Source organism: Podarcis melisellensis, assembly GCF_964234715.1.
Source record: "Podarcis melisellensis genome assembly, chromosome: 9".
NCBI classification, from domain to species: Eukaryota; Metazoa; Chordata; class Lepidosauria; order Squamata; family Lacertidae; genus Podarcis; species Podarcis melisellensis.
In genome coordinates, this window is record NC_138541.1 from 66,870,284 (window position 1) to 66,888,136 (window position 17,853).

Sequence of the window (17,853 nt, forward strand, 5' to 3'; positions counted from 1 at the left end):
AAGTGAACGCGAGGGATGAGCATTTCAAACGTGTTAACAACCAACAGACGGGCCGGCCCACCTGTCAGGCAAGGTGAGGCAACTGCCTTGGGCAGCGGATCCTGATGTAGTACACAGAATCCTAAAGCTGAAAAGGGACCCGGCGGGTCATCTAGTCCAGTGTTTCCCAACCTTGGGCCTCCAGCTGTTTTTGAACTACAATTCCCATCATCCCTGACCACTGGTCTTGCTAGCTAGGGATGATGGGAGTTGTAGTCCAAAAACAGCTGAAGGCCCAAGGTTGGGAAACACTCCGTCGCCCTTATTCCTGACTCAGCCTTTCTTCCCTCAGAGAGAAAGAAGGGAGAGGAGGCGGCATTTTGTGCTTCGCCTCAGGCGCCAAAAAGGCCTCGGGGTTCACCTCAGGCGCCAAAATGCCTCAGGCCGACCAGGCCAACAAGCAAGCACGCCTTACGTTTCCCTCACGCTCAGAGGCTGCTTTTCTTTCTTTCTTTCTCAAGCGCCAAAAAGAGGCGTCGGAGCCCTGGAAGAAGAGCAGGTGCAGGCGACGGGCGAGGCCGCCTCAGCGCCGGCCCCGCCTTTACGCGAGGCTCGGCGGCCGGCCTGTGTTCCCCGAAGCCCACGTCGCGCAAAAGCAGCCGGAGGAGGAGGAGCAGCGGCGGCGGCGGCGCTGAGGAGACCCGGCTGCTCGCCGCCGGCAGCTGCTGGAGCCGCCCAGCCGCCGCCATGAACTCCAACAACCGCACCGAGAGCGACTGGCAAGGACTGGTGAGCGAGGTGAGAGGGGGAGAAGGAACGAGGCCTCCCGCGGACTGGAAGGCGGAGCTGCCTTTTCCCGCCATTTCCCCCCCAGCTCTCCTCCCCAAACGGGCCTGCAAAAACCCGCCTTGGTGGTGCAATGGAGCCGGCACTGGCTCGCCCATCCCTCTCCTTCCCGGCGTTTCCGGCAGCCTGCTGTGCATATATGCGATCTACAGTCGGAGCGGCTTGCTTCCCTTTCCTCTCTTTAGTGCAGTTAAGGTTTGCAGCCCTACTTCCCCCGATGCGTGTTTACTGTGCATCATGTCACTTGTGAATTCAAGTTAAGCGTGCATAAGGGTTGCAGTGGTGGGGGATTTTTTTTGGGGGGGGTGGCGTCTGGGGCAAACGACCTCCCTGGCCTGCCAAAGCAGCAGGGCTAAGCTCAAAACTTGCCTCAGTTTTTCCAGGTGTGGCCAATGCTAAAAGCTGGATGGTTGCGTGTCACCGCAGGGATCGTTGGCACTTGTTGCTTGGAGGGTATGACGGATGTTACCTGTATGTCACTTTGGGGGCCAAGGGTTCAGGAGCAGGGTATATATCTTGCCTTATTCCTATTAAGCTGAAAGCAGCAAACTTTTGCTATTCCCATCTCCCCATTTTTTTTACTTAGAGAGACCTTGTGAGTCAGGAATTCCCCAAATTGAGTTCCCAGGTCTTGGGGTGCCATCAGAGGTTTCTGCAGCGGTATTCACCCAAAACAAACTTTTTTGGTGAATGGGAGGGCTGCAGGTGTTCGGTTACAAGTCTAAATGAAGTCCGTGAATATGCAACCATATGCTCTTCGATTCGTCACCATATCCAAGTAAATATACTTAGGTTGGGGGTGGACATGCACCACGATCCAGACGGATGCCAAGGGATTTTGCTGTCATTCTCCTCCTCTTAAGTTGTCAGGCAATGTCCCCTACTCGGCAGGGTATAAGTAAATTATTATTATTATTATTATTATTATTATTATTATTATTATTATTATTATTGCTGCATGCTAATAGGATTTGTCCATCTCCCATCAGGCTTCACCTTCTTGATTCTTGCCCTCAAAAGACCTGGCCACTGGGCCAAACTAGATTTAATGTCCATTGCATGATTGCAACTAACGTGCTGTTGCTGTTTTTTTAAAATGTAAGTAGGCGGCTTATGCATAGCATATTTGCCCTGTGAAGCCTTCCCTCCTGATGTACGTTGCAGCTTCAGGGGAATAATTTCCATAGAGACCACAATAGGTGAGACTAATGGGTTAAATTCTCCCCCCCCCTGTGATTCTGTTGCTGCTCCCCCTTTTCTGTTTTCCATTTTTAACTTGTGCCTATTAATTCATTCAGTTGTCAACTTACTATTTTTCTTCTGGTTAGGATTCTGTGTGTTTTTAACAGAATCTTTGTTGGTTGAGTATGAGCCTATCATTTCCTTGTTAGAGGGAAGGAGAAATGACACATTCACCTACTAAATTTTGGCTACCCTGTGGCTTTTCAATGTACAAGAGAAGAAAAAAATAAATTTGCAATCTCCCTGTAATAATTGCCACTGTAAACTTCATAAAAAGACCAGAGGTGATTGAAGTGTTGTTGGAACTAGTCAACTTTGGCAAACACTGACCAGTGTTTGCCACAGTATCTCAAAATGGCTGCTTCCCTAGGATTCAATTCTCTGCTGATGTTCTCAATAACATCTTCCTTCTGTAGTCATAGAACACTTTGATTCCTATATTATTGTACCACCATCTCACACCCACAGCTGAGTAACACAGCCAGACTCTAAGATTATAAGGGTGTCAATCAGAGTGTAAGCAAGCTTTCTAAGCAGCCGTTGGGTCAGCAACGCTTCTACAAAGTGGGTATTGCCTGTCCATGGTTCTTTTCACTTCCATGATATTCATATTAATTTGGGCTAGGTTTGGGGTCCTAAACAAGTGCCAGGCAGCTGTGCCTTCTTTCAACCCCAGTCTTACTCCCTGCCCTTCCATTAGCACCCCTTATGCCATGTTGCTTCTGCTCTGAGAAAATGTTTCTAAGAAATGATGGGAAATGTTGGCACAGGCAGTTATTGGCAATTATGAATGATTATGGTCACATATGGAGTACCAGCATTCTAATACTTAGAATCATAGAATTGGAATCCCAAGGACCTTCTAGCCCAGCCCCCTGCAATCCAGGAATAAAACAACTATTGTACAGTGGTACCTCAGGTTAAGTACTTAATTCATTCCAGAGGTCCGTTCTTAACCTGAAACTGTTCTTAACCTGAAGCACCACTTTAGCTAATGGGACCTCCTGCTGCTACCGCACTGCCGGAGCATGATTTCTGTTCTCATCCTGAAGCAAAGTTCTTAACCTGAAGCACTATTTCTGGGTTAGCGGAGTGTGTAACCCGAAGTGTGTGTAACCTGAAGCGTATGTAACCCGAGGTACCACTGTATGTGGCAAAAAATTGTAGTGGTATTAAATGTTTTGTGGTGCAGAAGAATGGTGGCCTTATGAGACCAAGATGAAGACGACCTACAAGAGATTCCCCTCCATGTTCTGTGAAGCTTTGTGCTAACTAGGGATGTGCTATGGTCTAAACCACTGAGCCTCTTGGGCATGCCAATTGAAAGGTCGGCGGTTTGAATCCGTGTGACAGGGTCAGCTCCTGTTGCTCTGTCCAAGCTTCTGCCAACCTAGCAGTTCGAAAGCATACCAGTGCAAGTAGATAAAAATGTACAGCTGCAGCAGGAAGGTAAATCACATTTTTGTGTGCTTTGGCACTCATCATGGTCCTCTGTGCACCAGTAGTGGTTTAGTCATGCTGGCTACGTGACCGGGAATGTCTGTGGACAAAGGCTGGCTCCCTCGGCCTGAAAAGCAAAATGAGTGCCACACCCTTTTACTGGACTCAACCGTCCAGGGGTCCTCTACCTTTTACCTTTACAACTTCTCACTCTGGTGTGACAGTTCCTCTACATACCAGAGGATGAAGTAGGAAAGTAGACTGCCTTCGTGTGTTGACCATGAGGATAGGGTAACTGCTGGTGGGAAGCTAAATATTTAAACATTCCTGGGGGGTGGGGGTGGGATTTCTGTAAGAAAAGCAACAATACACAATGAATTTGGGTGTGTATTTTCAAATAGGCCTTGCAATCTTGGCCATGATTTGTGTAAGATGCTCTTTGACTCTAAAGGCCCCTAATCTTGAACCTATGCAAAATGTAGGATTAATAACCTGTTCAAGATGCATTTTTGGTTGTGTGGTCTGGAAGGTAAATAGAGATAAGTTATTGGCAGCAGGTGATGGGAAGGGAGAAGAAATGGTCTTTCCTTCTCTTTGCCTCCCCAGCCCTCGCAAATCCACAATATTTTGCTCATCCTCACTTGCAGTGCTCAATTATGTACATTATTACATATATCTAAAGCTACCATATAATCCTGTTTGGTAACTTACCATTAGTTTTAAGAAAAAGAGAAAACAGTTTCATATTATTAAGCAGGAAATTAGTCAAGTGTAATTATCTGAAAACATAGCAAAAAAATAAGAAGCAAGGATAGGAACTGAGATGGAAAACTGGAACTGCACATATTTATTGGGTTTCTTTGCCTATTGGAAATTTTAAGGGTCCATAAACGAAAGATGTAAAGACTTAGCAATGTTTTTTCAGAAGTAAGTCTTGCTGTGTTTAATGGGACATAACACCCAAGTAAGTGTGCACAGGGTTACATGGGAATAAACTCAGTTTTGCTAATTGGGATTTATTCCTGAATAAATGTGCATGAGATCATGCTGCCAGTTTCTCCCCACTACCTGTGTTCCTGTCTATTTGTACTGCTGGTCTAAAGACCTGGCACTTGATGTCACTGTGATAAAGCAAACCTTCCTGGAAACCAGCTCTGAAACCTGTTTTGCACTGGATGATTGGATTTTATGGGCTCTTTGAGGAAATGGTTCTTGTTTAAAGCTTAGATCTGCAGCTGCTTCTTAAGAAAGCGCCACACAAGGTTTCACATGCACTCACCTGTCGGCAGGGTTAGAAGCAATGGTTCAAATGATTCAATACAGTAAAAGCTACAATCCCCCCTCAGCTTACACAGTAGATGTTTATCACAGACATCTTCTGAGCACTATTTCACACACTATGTTGCATAAAATCTGGATTTGCCACCAAATGGCCTCTGTCTGTCTGTCTGATCAATATTCGCATTCAAGATGTGTATGGAAACATCTGCTTCTCACATTCAAATGTTACATTTTTAAACGAGCGCAGGGTTTTTGTTTTGTTTTTTTAAGTGTGATGCAAACCTTAAATGGGGTACAAGTGAGGAAAGGGCTGCTTTACAGATGGCTAACTCTTGTTCTGTGATAACACAAATATAGTACAGTACCATATCTGTAAAGTTCCCTTGCGGTTTAAAGGGCTGCCCTAAAGGAGATGAATTGGTGCTGGAGGACATCAATGCTCACAAGCTAGTTTACACCCACCTACCCACACCTTGATCTTCTAAAAAAAATTCCCCATGTATTATTACCTCATCTCAACAAACATTCAGTGCTTCTTAGCTTGCACATTCAACCGCAATTCACCAAGTGTTAAGTGAAAATGTGGTGTACGTCCATGTGTGAACCAGTCCTTAGCCATTCTGATATTAAAACTTTGAAAGCATTGCATTCTTTTTGGCTGCTTAGGATTATTATTGCCCAGACATTTGCATATGAGAATAAAATAGTGACAAATTCTCAGTACATAGCAGGAAGTAGATACGGCATGTGTAGCAAGGAGTGGCACTGTATTCCACATCTTTACAGCTAGTTTGGCTTCTATTATCTATCTTCTTTCTTTCTTTCTTTCTTTCTTTCTTTCTTTCTTTCTTTCTTTCTTTCTTTCTTTCGACTGCCCTTCATTAGAAAATATCAGGGTGGTTCACAGAATAAAATACATAATTTTTAAAAAGGAAATAAGTAAAACAAAACAGCAAACAACTGCTGCCATTATTGGGTTCTGAGGGTCCTGAAACTTCAGCTTTTCTGTACATTTGATTTGATACAAGCTGATACAAGGAGAAGACAGAGACAGGTGACTGTGTGTGTGTGTGTGTGTGAGAGAGAGAGAGAGAGAGAAAGGAGTCCACAGGTGACAGAAAGGAGGAATCTGTATGAAAGGGAGGATATCATTAGTTATTCTTAATTAAATTAATATGCAAATCCTTTATTTTAATAGGACTTAAAGGTAAGGTAAAGGTAAAGGTACCCCTGCCCGTACGGGCCAGTCTTGACAGACTCTGGGGTTGTGCGCCCATCTCACTTAAGAGGCCAGGGGCCAGCGCTGTCCGGAGACACTTCCGAGTCACGTGGCCAGCGTGACATCGCTGCTCTGGCGAGCCAGAGCCGCACACGGAAACGCCGTTTACCTTCCCGCTGGTAAGCGGTCCCTATTTATCTACTTGCACCCGGAGGTGCTTTCGAACTGCTAGGTTGGCAGGCGCTGGGACCGAGCAGCGGGAGTGCACCCCGCCGCAGGGATTCGAACTGCCGACCTTTCGATCGGCAAGTCCTAGGCGCTGAGGCTTTAACCCACAGCGCCACCTGCGTCCCTTAATAGGACTTACTCTTAAGTAAATATGCCACTTTAATATTTCAGTGTTGATTTGGAATGAAAATAAATTTTATTTAGTTGAATGATAAAATGGTAAGATTTTGCAAACTGAAAGGGGAAAAAACACTTGTTTTGGAACTACAGCCATATGGTGCTTGAATGTGGAATAATTGAGAATTTCCTCAAAGCATAATACAGCTAACGGGCAAGAAAGAACAACTGCCACCTACAGTATACTAGGTTCCAAGAGTGATAAGTGCTGCTAACTTTGATTTCAGGTCTGCTGATGTTAAAAGTGAGCAAGAGTCACAGAGAAGTGAATCGAAGGTGGCAGAGAAGGTGATAATAAGGTGGAAGAAAGTGAGGAAAGGAAAATTTGAAGGAGGCAGGCAATAATGAGCAGGTGAAATGAAGTAGAAGGAAGAAAGTATAGAAAAGTTTGAGAAGGTAAAGAGAATGGAGAGAGGAAGGATTGTGAAAGATGGTGAGATGGGAGTAAGTGATAACAGAGGAGGAACTGGGAGGTGCAAGGAGGAGGCAAGGAGAATGTGGGAGGTAAGAAGAGAGAAGAGCAAAGGCAAGACAGGTGATGCAGGACCAGAAGGTAGGGAGAGAAAAAGACGGAAGCAGGTGGCAGAGACAGGAGCTGGTAAAATTGATAGGCCTTTTTGGTAACAAAACACAAGCATAAATAGCGATGGTGACTTGCCCTCTTTCTCAATATCAACCACAGGTTTCAAGGAAGAGAAGAACCCGAGAAATAAAAGAGAAGCTATATGTATTAAAAGGGTTCGAAAGGTTGCCCAACAGTACGTGAAATATTGGTTTACTTGCATTTAGAAAAATGGTATACCACTACCTCTGTGTAATAGGTGGTGGGATGCTAGTACTATTAAGTATAAATCAAAAGGGGAAATATAAAAGTGAGTCCTGTGTGCCTGGCAAGGAATATATGGTGCACCTTGGGTCTAGACTGGTTGATGACCACTGCTCTAAATGAAGATAGGCCAAAGCTGATAAGTGACACCGTAATCTGAATTTCCAAAGTTTATAATGGTGTGTCTTTCGCTTTTTAGATTTCCCCTCTCCAATAACTTGACTAATGTCCTGGCATTATCAGATTATGAGGTCATTTCTGTTAATGAGATCAAAGCGGATTTGGCACTAAAAATAGCTATGGACAAATAGGGACCATTTGATGGAGAGGAGAGCTGTTTCACCTCTCTGTAATGTTGTCTTTCTCATTCTGTTTTGTTTAAAGCAGTTAGCAGGCAGTAAGATAGTTCAAGCAGTAATGTAAGACATAATGTATTATATCAGTCTTTACTTAATCTTGTAGCGATCATAATCCACTTACGATGGTAAATTAGTGGTAGATAAAAGTCAATAGACAGCAATGAAAATTATTATTTTGAAGGTATTTAGAATTAGAGAAAAGCAGATGAAATTTGAATCTAACAACTGTTTAATGAAAGCATTAAATAGTTCATTTTCACAAAAATACACGAAGATGTATTCAGAAGATTCACTTTTTAAAAAATACCTAAAAACAAATAGCAGAAGCTATAACCATCTGCAATAAATGGTGGCTCTTTTTTTTTTTTTTTTAAAGAAATCAAATAAAAGTGGTTATTTGCGTCTTAAAAGTAAAAAAAAACCCACTGTATTTTAAAACCAGTATATCACAGTAGCATCACTTGCACATCATGGCAAGCTGCAGCTGATGGCTCCCACTTTATTTGTTTCATACAATTTTTTTACCGCTTGATTGTAGAAAACCCTCAAAGCAGTTCAAGTGGGAGAAACAAAGCATAAACCCTGACTTAATGTTTCAAACTTAACTGGGATTCATGCTTGGTTGTGATTTGCTTGGAGCTGAACAAACCACAGTCCTCAGTTTAGATGTAAATCTGAGCCAGGGTTTGTGGTTGTTTCTCACACTCAGTCTAGGGTAATTGTTCTTGGCATACCAGTTGTGGTTTGTTTGACTGAAAGAAACCAGGATACAGTGGTACCTCAGGTTACATACGCTTCAGGTTACAGACTCCGCTAACCCAGAAATAGTGTTTCAGGTTAAGAACTTTGCTTCAGGATGAGAACAGAAATCGTGCTCTGGCGGTGCGGCGGCAGTAGGAGGCCCCATTAGCCAAAGTGGTGCTTCAGGTTAAGAACAGTTTCAGGTTAAGTACGTACCTCCAGAACGAATTAAGTACTTAACCTGAGGTACCACTGTACCTGGTTTGGATTTAATGCTAAGCCAGGGATTGTGGTTTATTTGATCCCACTTGTGCTTGGAGCGAAGTTGGAGCAATCGCCACATACACAGCGAACCATTAACTCTTGAAGTAGTAACAAGGTGTCCACAAGCATATTTATTATCTGCCTATCTGCAAGTTTCATTGTTGTGTTTGGTTACTCGGAGTATGAAATGAGGCTTGTGTTTCCATTTCCGTTTCCACTTTAGCCCTAACCATAGTAAGCCGTAGCATCCAAACTGGCAAACCCATAGTTAGTGTTTGCCTTCAAAATAAAAAACTGTTTGAAATGGGTTTCTGATTTGGTTTTGGAGAATAAGTGCCAACTGGAGTTTGCCAATCCAAACTTCATGACTAATTATGCTTAGGGCTAAAGAAACCAAAACAGAACTCCTGGATCTGTTATGTCTAGCATTCCATTTCTTCATGTTAAAGATGGGAGTTGAGGCTGAGAAAACAGTGACTTACTTGCTTAAGGATACCGTCTAAGCTTGAACTGGGGCCTTGTAGCTCAGACTCTTAACTGCTTTAACATACAGCAGTTTCCTATCCAGAGTTCATCATTATTCCAGGTTCCAATGTCATTTCAATGGTGCATAAAAAGCTACAGATTCCAGATGCCTTTTTAATCAGGGAATTGGCCACTCTTAAAGTGTCACTATATGGATAAGAACAATAACGTTGCTTTATTGAGGGTAGTGCCAAGGCATCATAACCCAGAAGGTTTATGGCAGAAATTCAACTTTGCTGCTGCCAGTAATAAAATTAATCCAAGGTGGAGGTGTCCTCTTCAAAGTTCATTACCGTAGAATGATTTCTCCTTCCCTTTAAAGGGCTCTTGAAAGCATGCACTTGCTGCTTTTGGGTACCACTCAAAGCATTATTATTTCTTCATGACCTGCAGGTATATTAATGCACCTTGACCAGTAGAAATAAGAGCTGTAAGGTTCAATAAAGCCCTTCTCTACATTTCCCCCAGTCTTCAAAAAAGGAGCAGAGCAAAAGGGGTCTTTTGACTGCAGACCAAGTGTGAACAGAAACAAATTCTGCAGCTTTTTACACATATGAAACACTAAAGCACATTACATATTTTAGGTGCATATAAATGTCCTTTTTAAAGGGATGTGCCTAAAAACCTCACATGTGAGTAAGATTATATTGCATTTGGAAGGCTGTAATCGAGTTTGTGAGTAGCTAGTAGAAAAAAATATTGGGCTTCGTTGGATAAAAGGGTGTCATCAAAATGGAGGGAATAGTATAGCTTTTTTTTTACTTTTATAGAGTAGTGAAAGAAAATGCATATCTGCTAGCTGAATTAAGCACTCTGTGGTCTGATACTTCAATTATGAGTGTGTTTATGAAGAAGTAATTCCCATTATGTTCAGTGGGGCTTACTCCGATGTAGGTACGTATAGGATCACAGCCTAACTACAATCCTCAGTATGTTTACTTAGAAATAAATCTATTTTCATCCTAAAGGTTGTAATGTTAACCCAGAAACTTACACAGCCCATAGTTCCTTTAAAGCACTTAAATGTGTGTGCCACTGCCTTTAAAGTAGCATTTTTGCACAATGCACCTGGTTGGTTTGGTTTTCTTTTGTTTTGTTTTCAAGCGGCACGTACAAACTTTTTGCCTTGACTTTCTTGCAGTATTTGGTGTGTAAAAGGAAGCTGGAAAGTAAGAAGGAAGCACTGCTAATTCTTTCCAAAGAGCTGGACACATGTCAACAAGAAAGAGACCAGTACAAGCTTATGGCTAATCAGCTACGGGAGAAGCACCAATCACTGAAAAAGAAATACCGGGAACTGATTGTATGTAGCTGGTTTGATAACTTTCTGTTAATATCTGCTTATATTAAATCTTTTGCTTCTTGTAACACATTGTGCATTATTAATCATTTCCTTGTAATCCTTTTAGTTCTGTGTTCGTAATTCTGTTTTTGTTCATTTTTGTTCATTTTTATTTAATTCATAATTATGTATTCACTACTATTTAAAGCACAAATAGAAACCGCTTCGACCTTACGGTCTAAACCTCTTAGTGCTTTGATTGCAGTACTGCAGTGCTTCATTAAATTACTTTTTCAAGCAAACTAGATTACTTTATAAAGTCCTGTTATTTTTCCAGTGACATGTAAACTCCCTTCTTGTAGGACGGGGACCCATCTCTTCCTCCTGAAAAGAGAAAGCAGGTAGGTTTCATTTTTGCTTGCATGCACATATAATTTACTGCTCTATGTCATTTGTTGTTGGTTTTTTTTTAAAAAAAATTGCTAAATTATGTTATTTTGATTCCACTAATCAATTTACAGTGGTATCTCGGGTTACAAACACCTTGGGTTACAAACACTTCGGGTTACAGACTCCACTAACCTGGAAGTAGTAGCTCAGATTAAGAACTTTGCCCCAGGATGAGAACAGAAATCATGTGCTGGCGGGAGCGGGAGACCCCATTAGCTAAAGTGGTACCTCAGGTTAAGAACGGTTTCAGGTTAAGAACGGACCTCCGGAACAAATTAAGTTCGTGACCAGAGGTACCACTGTGCTCACTTTATATTTCAAACCTGTATCCCATTGGACCCTCAAGGCAGTTTGGTGAAAATCCCTATAAAGCAAAGTAAACCTGCAAATCAACAGTAAAAGTTCAAACAGATGCTCTGCTCCCGAAGCTGTGTGCTCATTGGCAAAAGGGCTGTCATCCTAGCAGGGCCTCCCCGAGGATGAGGTGGAGATGCAGCCACCGCAGGCAGTGAAAGCCCCAAGGTGGTGCTCCTGCGAGCACCCCACCTGCTCTGCCAGTGCCGGAATTGGCACAGCTTCCGCTGAGATCTTGTGGTGGAAGTGGCAGGAAGGGCACTTCCTGTTTCGCGCTGCCACTGGGCAAGGCTCTCTTAAGGAGAAGCCTTGCTGAATTTCCCCCCTCCGCCCAGCAGGCTGGCAAGGCTTTTCAAGGGCTTTGCCTTGAGGGGAAGCCCTTGCAGAGTCTCACAGCCACGCCCCCCCCCCCCGCATCACGAGGATGGCATCAGGGCATTTTGTCTCTTGCCAAAATGCCTCAAGCTTGCCCCTGCTATCATCCCAGGAAGAAGGAGTGTACTGTTCTCGAATCAGGAGTATATCAGAGCTGTAGGGTCCCCTGCTTCCAAGAAACTGCTTTCTCATGAATATCCTGTGCAATCATCCCCTCCGCAAACTGTTCCATACTTCTTAGTACTGGGTTCCCAAGTCATGGTCCATAAACCATCATTGGTTTGCAGGTGTCAATCAGGTGGTCCACAGCGTATCCATGTTAAATATTTATACTGATTTTTATTGATTTTCGTTGCTTCTTTTATTTCTCATATTGTATTATTGTTACAATTTGATTTCCACAGAATTCAAATTGTAATACAATAAAACACCTTAAAAGAAGCAATAAACATACAATTAAAAATCACACAGCGTCTAGTACAGTGTATTACAGTTGCTAGAACAAGAAGAAAAATCATTAAACTTTTCAAGCACTCGGCCAGGAAAAAAGTTGGGAACCACCGGTCTAATAAAAGAGAAATTCTGAATCGGGTTTGCCACAAGCTAAACTGTAACTAGCAAGTAGCGCAAACACTTCTATCAACAATGAGAGGGAAATTGAAGGTGCCCTCTGTTGAAGTAGATTAGAGGATAACAGTAGCATATTGTCAGTTCTTTGGGCATACTAGAATTAGTAGGTCAACATTTTTCATTGTCTTCATTCCCAATCCTTCTCCCTTAAAACCCAAACATTGTGGTGGAAATGAATGCTTTGGGTTGTCACGTCTTTAAAATATTTAAAAGCATTCCATTTGAAAATAATCTTCAAGTAAAGCTTTGAATTCATTTGACTATAATATTTTCAGCTAGAAAGGCCCACACAGGTTAATCAACAGTGGCTTATAGGGCTAAGGAGAAGTGTTGTGCCACAAATTCCCTCCTCATGAATATCCTCATGAATGTGCCTTAATGCAAGGGTGTTTGTTAAAGCCACCATTTTTCATTGGGTCTAGGAAAGAGAAGGACGAGTTGTGTCATAACTGAAAATTGTGGTTTAAGTTCCAGTAACAATCCTGGCTTACAAACTAGGATCGAACCATGGTTTCCAATTTTGGTTTGTCAGAGCTTAGACCGCAGTTTCCCAATTCAGAATGGTATCTCCCTATACCAAGGAATCTTTCTCCAGCTTCTGGATTGCAATACCAATTAGAGTTTGGGAAAGCAATAGTTTCTGGCCAGCAGGAAGGGGCAGAAAAACAATTTGCAGCCCGTTTTTATCTAGGGCACTGAGGATGTGTTGGAACATCTAGGTGCTGGCTGTTGGATTTAGAGTGTGTGGAGTTGCTTTCTACCACGGGGATGTCTATTTTTATTTATACACGGCTTTCTTGTAAAACAAAAACCATCCAAGTGGCTTACAACAAGTAAAACAGTTAAATCATGAAAAAAGTCACAACCTTATTTAAAACATACAACAGTTAAAATACTAAAACAGATGAAGATTACCCCAACTTTCTAAGCATCAGGTCTGTTTAGAAGCTGCTCTGCTTGCATATATGTAAATACAGTATAGCAAATAGGTATGGTGTCCTTACAAACACCCTAGGTGCTCCATCAAAGGAGGCACTGGAGCACATCATTGTTCCAGGAAGTGGGGAACACACAACAATATCTTGGGTCTATCCTCACTTTCATTCCTTTTTTAATTCTAGTCTTAAAACATTCTTAGAAGTGTTCAAAGCTGGAAACTTGTTTTACAAAACTTTGTCTGGTTCTTCTTACTATGCACCACCTCCCTAGTATTAGGAATATGTTGTTTGGGCACTTCGTTAAACGAAGTGTTAGTATTTCTCTGGTGAATCATATTTATTATAAAATCTGATGGTGAGTTTACTTTCCCTTCAATACACATTGGTTTGATTGTGCATTTTGTTGGAAATATCCTTGCTAGAGCTCCAAAAGCATTTTATTTGCGTGGAAAGACTGTGACAGGTATCCTTCATCACTTGAAAATTAATGCATGAAAGTTTGTTTCTACAACAAAAATGTAACGCTAGCAGATATCATCAATTTTTGTAGTTGGTGTTGAGCTCTAGGGTCTCTTACTAAGCAAAGCAGGTTTTACTGCATTAAGTTGGGTGCCACAATCATACAAAACCATTGAAGTAGAAATTGCAATAAAAATTGCTATCAATCACACTTCTGAAGTGTACTTGATGTTTCATCAGATTTTTCTACCTGTTCTCCTTTATTCCAGTTGTCTAACTTGAGCTGTGAGCTTAAACACTGGAAAATAATTTAAGCTTCTAAGAGACCTGAGCGTGGTTTGAACATTTCTGTCTAAATGGCTTTCGTACTGTTGTCTCTCACATTTGCCCCTCTTGTTCCCCCCTTCATCCAGAAACCTAGTTTACAGGGCATGGCTGTGGGATGGGATAACAACTTCTGTGCGCTAACTACGATTTATCTGCAGAGGACTGAAGGGTGCATTAAATTTGTTACCATCCACCCTTTAGTAGTCTGAAGCAAAATAACTTGTGGCAGGATTTCAAAAGCTAGGTTATGGAAATTGAATTTTAGGGTAGTGGGTGCTTTAGGGAGAATGTTACTTAGGTTACTGGCTTTTTTCTACTTGGGTTGGGTAATGAGAGAACGAATCAAATTGCCATATGGCAAGTGTACTTTGGTTTATTTTGGTTTACCCCTCCCCAAAGTCTTCTGCTCATTGTGCTGACCGAAAAACCTTACTTTTGGAGCTTTATGTCATGGGAACCCTGGGGAGAAAAATACTACTCAGGTTGAGGCTGGTTCTGCTTATGTAAAGAGGCTTTCAAAGAGCATCTGCTGCAGATGGCTCCATAGGTCCTCTTGCTTTTGGGAGCTTTTGTCCTGGTGACATTTTTGTTTGTGAAGGAACCCCTCCTGTGTTCATCAGTATACAGTTGTACCTTTGAAGTCAAACGGAATCCTTTCCAGAAGTCCGTTCGACTTCCAATACGTTCAGAAACCAAAGTGCGGCTTCTGATTGGCTGCAGGAAGCTCCTGCAGCCAATTGGAAGCCACACTGGACATTCGGCTTCCGAAAATTGTTTAAAAACCAGAACATTCACTTCTGGGTTTCAATCATTTGGGACCTGATTTGTTCGGGAGCCATGGTGTTTGAGTTCCAAGGTACGACTGTACTAACACTTTATACTGTTTCATTGGTAAGAGAAAAAAATGACTATTACTCATACTTAATCTAAACACAACACAAGGGCCCTTGATTAGGCATTTTATCTATGTGATATTGAATGATATCTTAATTTTCTTCTATCCTGTTTCCTTGACGTTACTGTTTTTATTTAAACCACTCCATGAACCAAGAACTTGTACATTGAATACTAATAATGTGCTATTTTGGTGATGTACAAATGACATGTGAATCTCGTGGAATCCCATAGAACTGTAGAGTGAGAATCTAGCTCAACCCCCTGCCATGCAGGAATCTTGTCCACAGCTGTCTCTGGTTATTATTTATTACTCCTATGATCCCTGATTAGAAAGCCCAATAAAAAGTTACTGAAATAAAAATAAATAAAAAATAAAGGAAATGAAGGTTTTGCAGATGTGTCAGTGGATAGCTGTTCAATGCTGCGCCAAACCATAATTTAATGTGATGTGCAAAAAAAGGAACAAGGCTTGGCAAGCGATGGGTTTGTGCACTCCTCTTGCCTCTCCCCCTGCATGGCTAAGAGGGAGGTGTTTGGAATTTTCATTTTCCAGATTTGTTTAGTACAGCTTGTTTCATCTGAACTAACTGACTGGTTAGTAATGATGATTTGTTTGAATCAAGCCAACTTGAAGCCATGGTTGAAGTTCCCATTGACTCCTGTGGGTGCTTTCCCCCAAATTCATGTAGCCGATAAAGGCTGCACAAACCAGTTTGGAACCATAGCAGGAATTGTGTCACATTAGGTAGCTCCTTTATCGAAGCAGTTTCCAGGAAGTTGCAATAGACATTCTAAGAGAAAGCACCAGACAAATAGGTCTTCCATCATCTATTATATGTAAACAGGTATATGTGATAACCTTTCTAAATACAGTGGTACCTCAGGTTACACACGCTTCAGGTTACAGACTCCACTAACCCAGAAATCGTGCTTCAGGTTAAGAACTTTGCTTCAGGATGAGAACAAAATGGTGCTCCGGCGGCGCGGCAGGAGGCCCCATTAGCTAAAGTGGTGCTTCAGGTTAAGAACAGTTTCAGGTTAAGAACAGACCTCCGGAACGAATTAAGTACTTAACCCGAGGTACCACTGTAACAGCTTTGTGACTTTCTTGCAGAGTTAATAACAGCTCTTCATACTTACAGCCAGCAATTGTTTATAAATGATAATAGATTGACTAAATAACTACAGCTGAAAGGAAAATGGCTGTAAATACAACTCCATCCTTTCATTTCTTGAATGAACACTGGTTCATTGGCAACCATGGCCAGCTCTAAGCAATAGAGGTTAGAAACAGTTTTGCAAACTGCTGTATGGGGTTAACCATGGTTAGCAAATCACCAGTGCAGATGGTTCACTCTGAAAAGGAGAAGGTGGCTGAGATTTGCATGAGAAGCAAAAAGCTGTATAGTAGTCCTCATACTTCCATTTGTATAAGAACTTGCAGAAGTTGTTCTTTTCTTGCACAATGCTCTAGGAGGCAGAAGATGCCTTTTGCATGTAACAAGGCACGTTTGGCTCCAACCCAGTGAGCGAGAGCTGTGCAAGAATGTGTTTAATGTTCTTGTGCAGCTCCCATTCACTTTAGGGAGCTTTACCCAGGATAAATTCCCATTGGATTGCACCATTTGATAAGGTGCACTTGTAAGTGAGTGACGATGTAAATCATATTTCTTTTCATAAACTTCCTCGTCTTAATTATGGCCTTGTGATATTTAACCACTGGTCTCAATCCCTTGTAGTAAACAAAGTGTGGCAGGATTTTTTCCCTGTGGTATCAAACGATATTTGTGCTGCCATCTGTCTTTGTTTATGTACAAGGTTTATGTGCACACATGGTTGATTTATTTTATTTTTTGCAGTAATTTTAGTTATAGGAATGATGCTTTTTGGCCTAATGAAGCGTTTGGTTCCCCTCGCCACCAGTCAAACTATATACAAATGTCGCACTGCATAAAGCTTAATGATGTTTCTCAGTCACATCTTCATCATCCAGCTTTTGACTCACTCTTGTTTGATGAAACTTTGCAATTTTCCTAGGCTAATCTTGCCCAACTCCTGAGTGATTCTCGGGATCGAAATAAGCATCTGGGAGATGAAATCAAAGAACTTGAGCAGAGGCTGGGAGAAGTCCAAGGGGACAACAAGGTATTGTACAAGTTGCATTTGAAAGTAAAAAGGTTATAGCTTTTGAAGTAATCTAGTCTCATTCAATTTGCATAACCACAAGCAAAGACAGTTTTGCCTGCAGTTTTCCAGATTGTGATCTATTGCTATTTAAATTGGAAATATCAAAAAAGAATTGATAACATCTATGCAACTTTTGCACTGTGCCTTTCATAGTGCTGTGTATGTGTTTGTGGCAGTTGCTCAGTATTCAAAACTCATAAATCCCAGAATAAAAATAGCAGTCCCTTATAGTACAAAAGGGTTTTAATATATTGTATAATTATTATGCCACTTTTCTCGCAAAAGTGACCCAAAGCAACCTAGAAAAACAATAAAACTAGTGTGGAAAAAAACACCCAATAAAAAATTAAAAAAACAACAACTATACAGATAAAGACAACACTTCCCCACTAACAGAGGTCACAAATACTTGAAACTCTTCAAATTAAGGGCCAAAAGCCCAGGTTAAAAGGAAAATGTTTGCTGTACTTGAGCTTTGATCCTTTAAGGCAGACCCTTCACATTTTGGTTTGTATGGGCATACGTTTCAGGAGGTCTTAAAACTTCTTCAAAAAGGCATTACATTTCCCACCTAGAGTTTTATCTGTTGACTTTCTAACAACTCATATCCGATTTGTAATCAAGTTCTTAATTGGCAGTTTTCCCACCCTAGTACTGTGTAGAATTCTCCCTCTTCAAACACCTATTTCCTTTTGCAGAATATCATTTTATAGTTGGAGAATTCAAACAACAGAGCTGATACTTTCTTATATGATATGATTTTGTTTCAAAGATTAAATGAGGAAAATATTAAAATGCAGTTAGTTCTGAGTGTCACAAACATTTCT

At 41.6% G+C, this 17,853-nt stretch overlaps 1 protein-coding gene across 4 annotated transcripts in view; it reads left to right on the plus strand.

The window, feature by feature from the left end:
• Positions 1 to 311: 311 nt before the first annotated feature.
• CCDC149 (coiled-coil domain containing 149) overlaps positions 312 to 17,853 on the plus strand; it is a 53,205-nt gene continuing 35,663 nt past the window's right edge. The window contains exons 1-4 of one of the 4 annotated variants that reach the window (XM_081924530.1): positions 312 to 777; positions 10,269 to 10,430; positions 10,772 to 10,810; positions 16,877 to 16,984. In XM_081924530.1, coding sequence (XP_081780656.1) covers positions 727 to 777; positions 10,269 to 10,430; positions 10,772 to 10,810; positions 16,877 to 16,984 — 360 coding nt within the window. In that variant the 5' untranslated portion in view covers positions 312 to 726. Of the gene's footprint in view, positions 778 to 908; positions 1,021 to 10,268; positions 10,431 to 10,771; positions 10,811 to 16,876; positions 16,985 to 17,853 lie in introns of those variants that run through there. The other 3 variants (XM_081924531.1, XM_081924529.1, XM_081924532.1) reach the window with 3 other exon arrangements.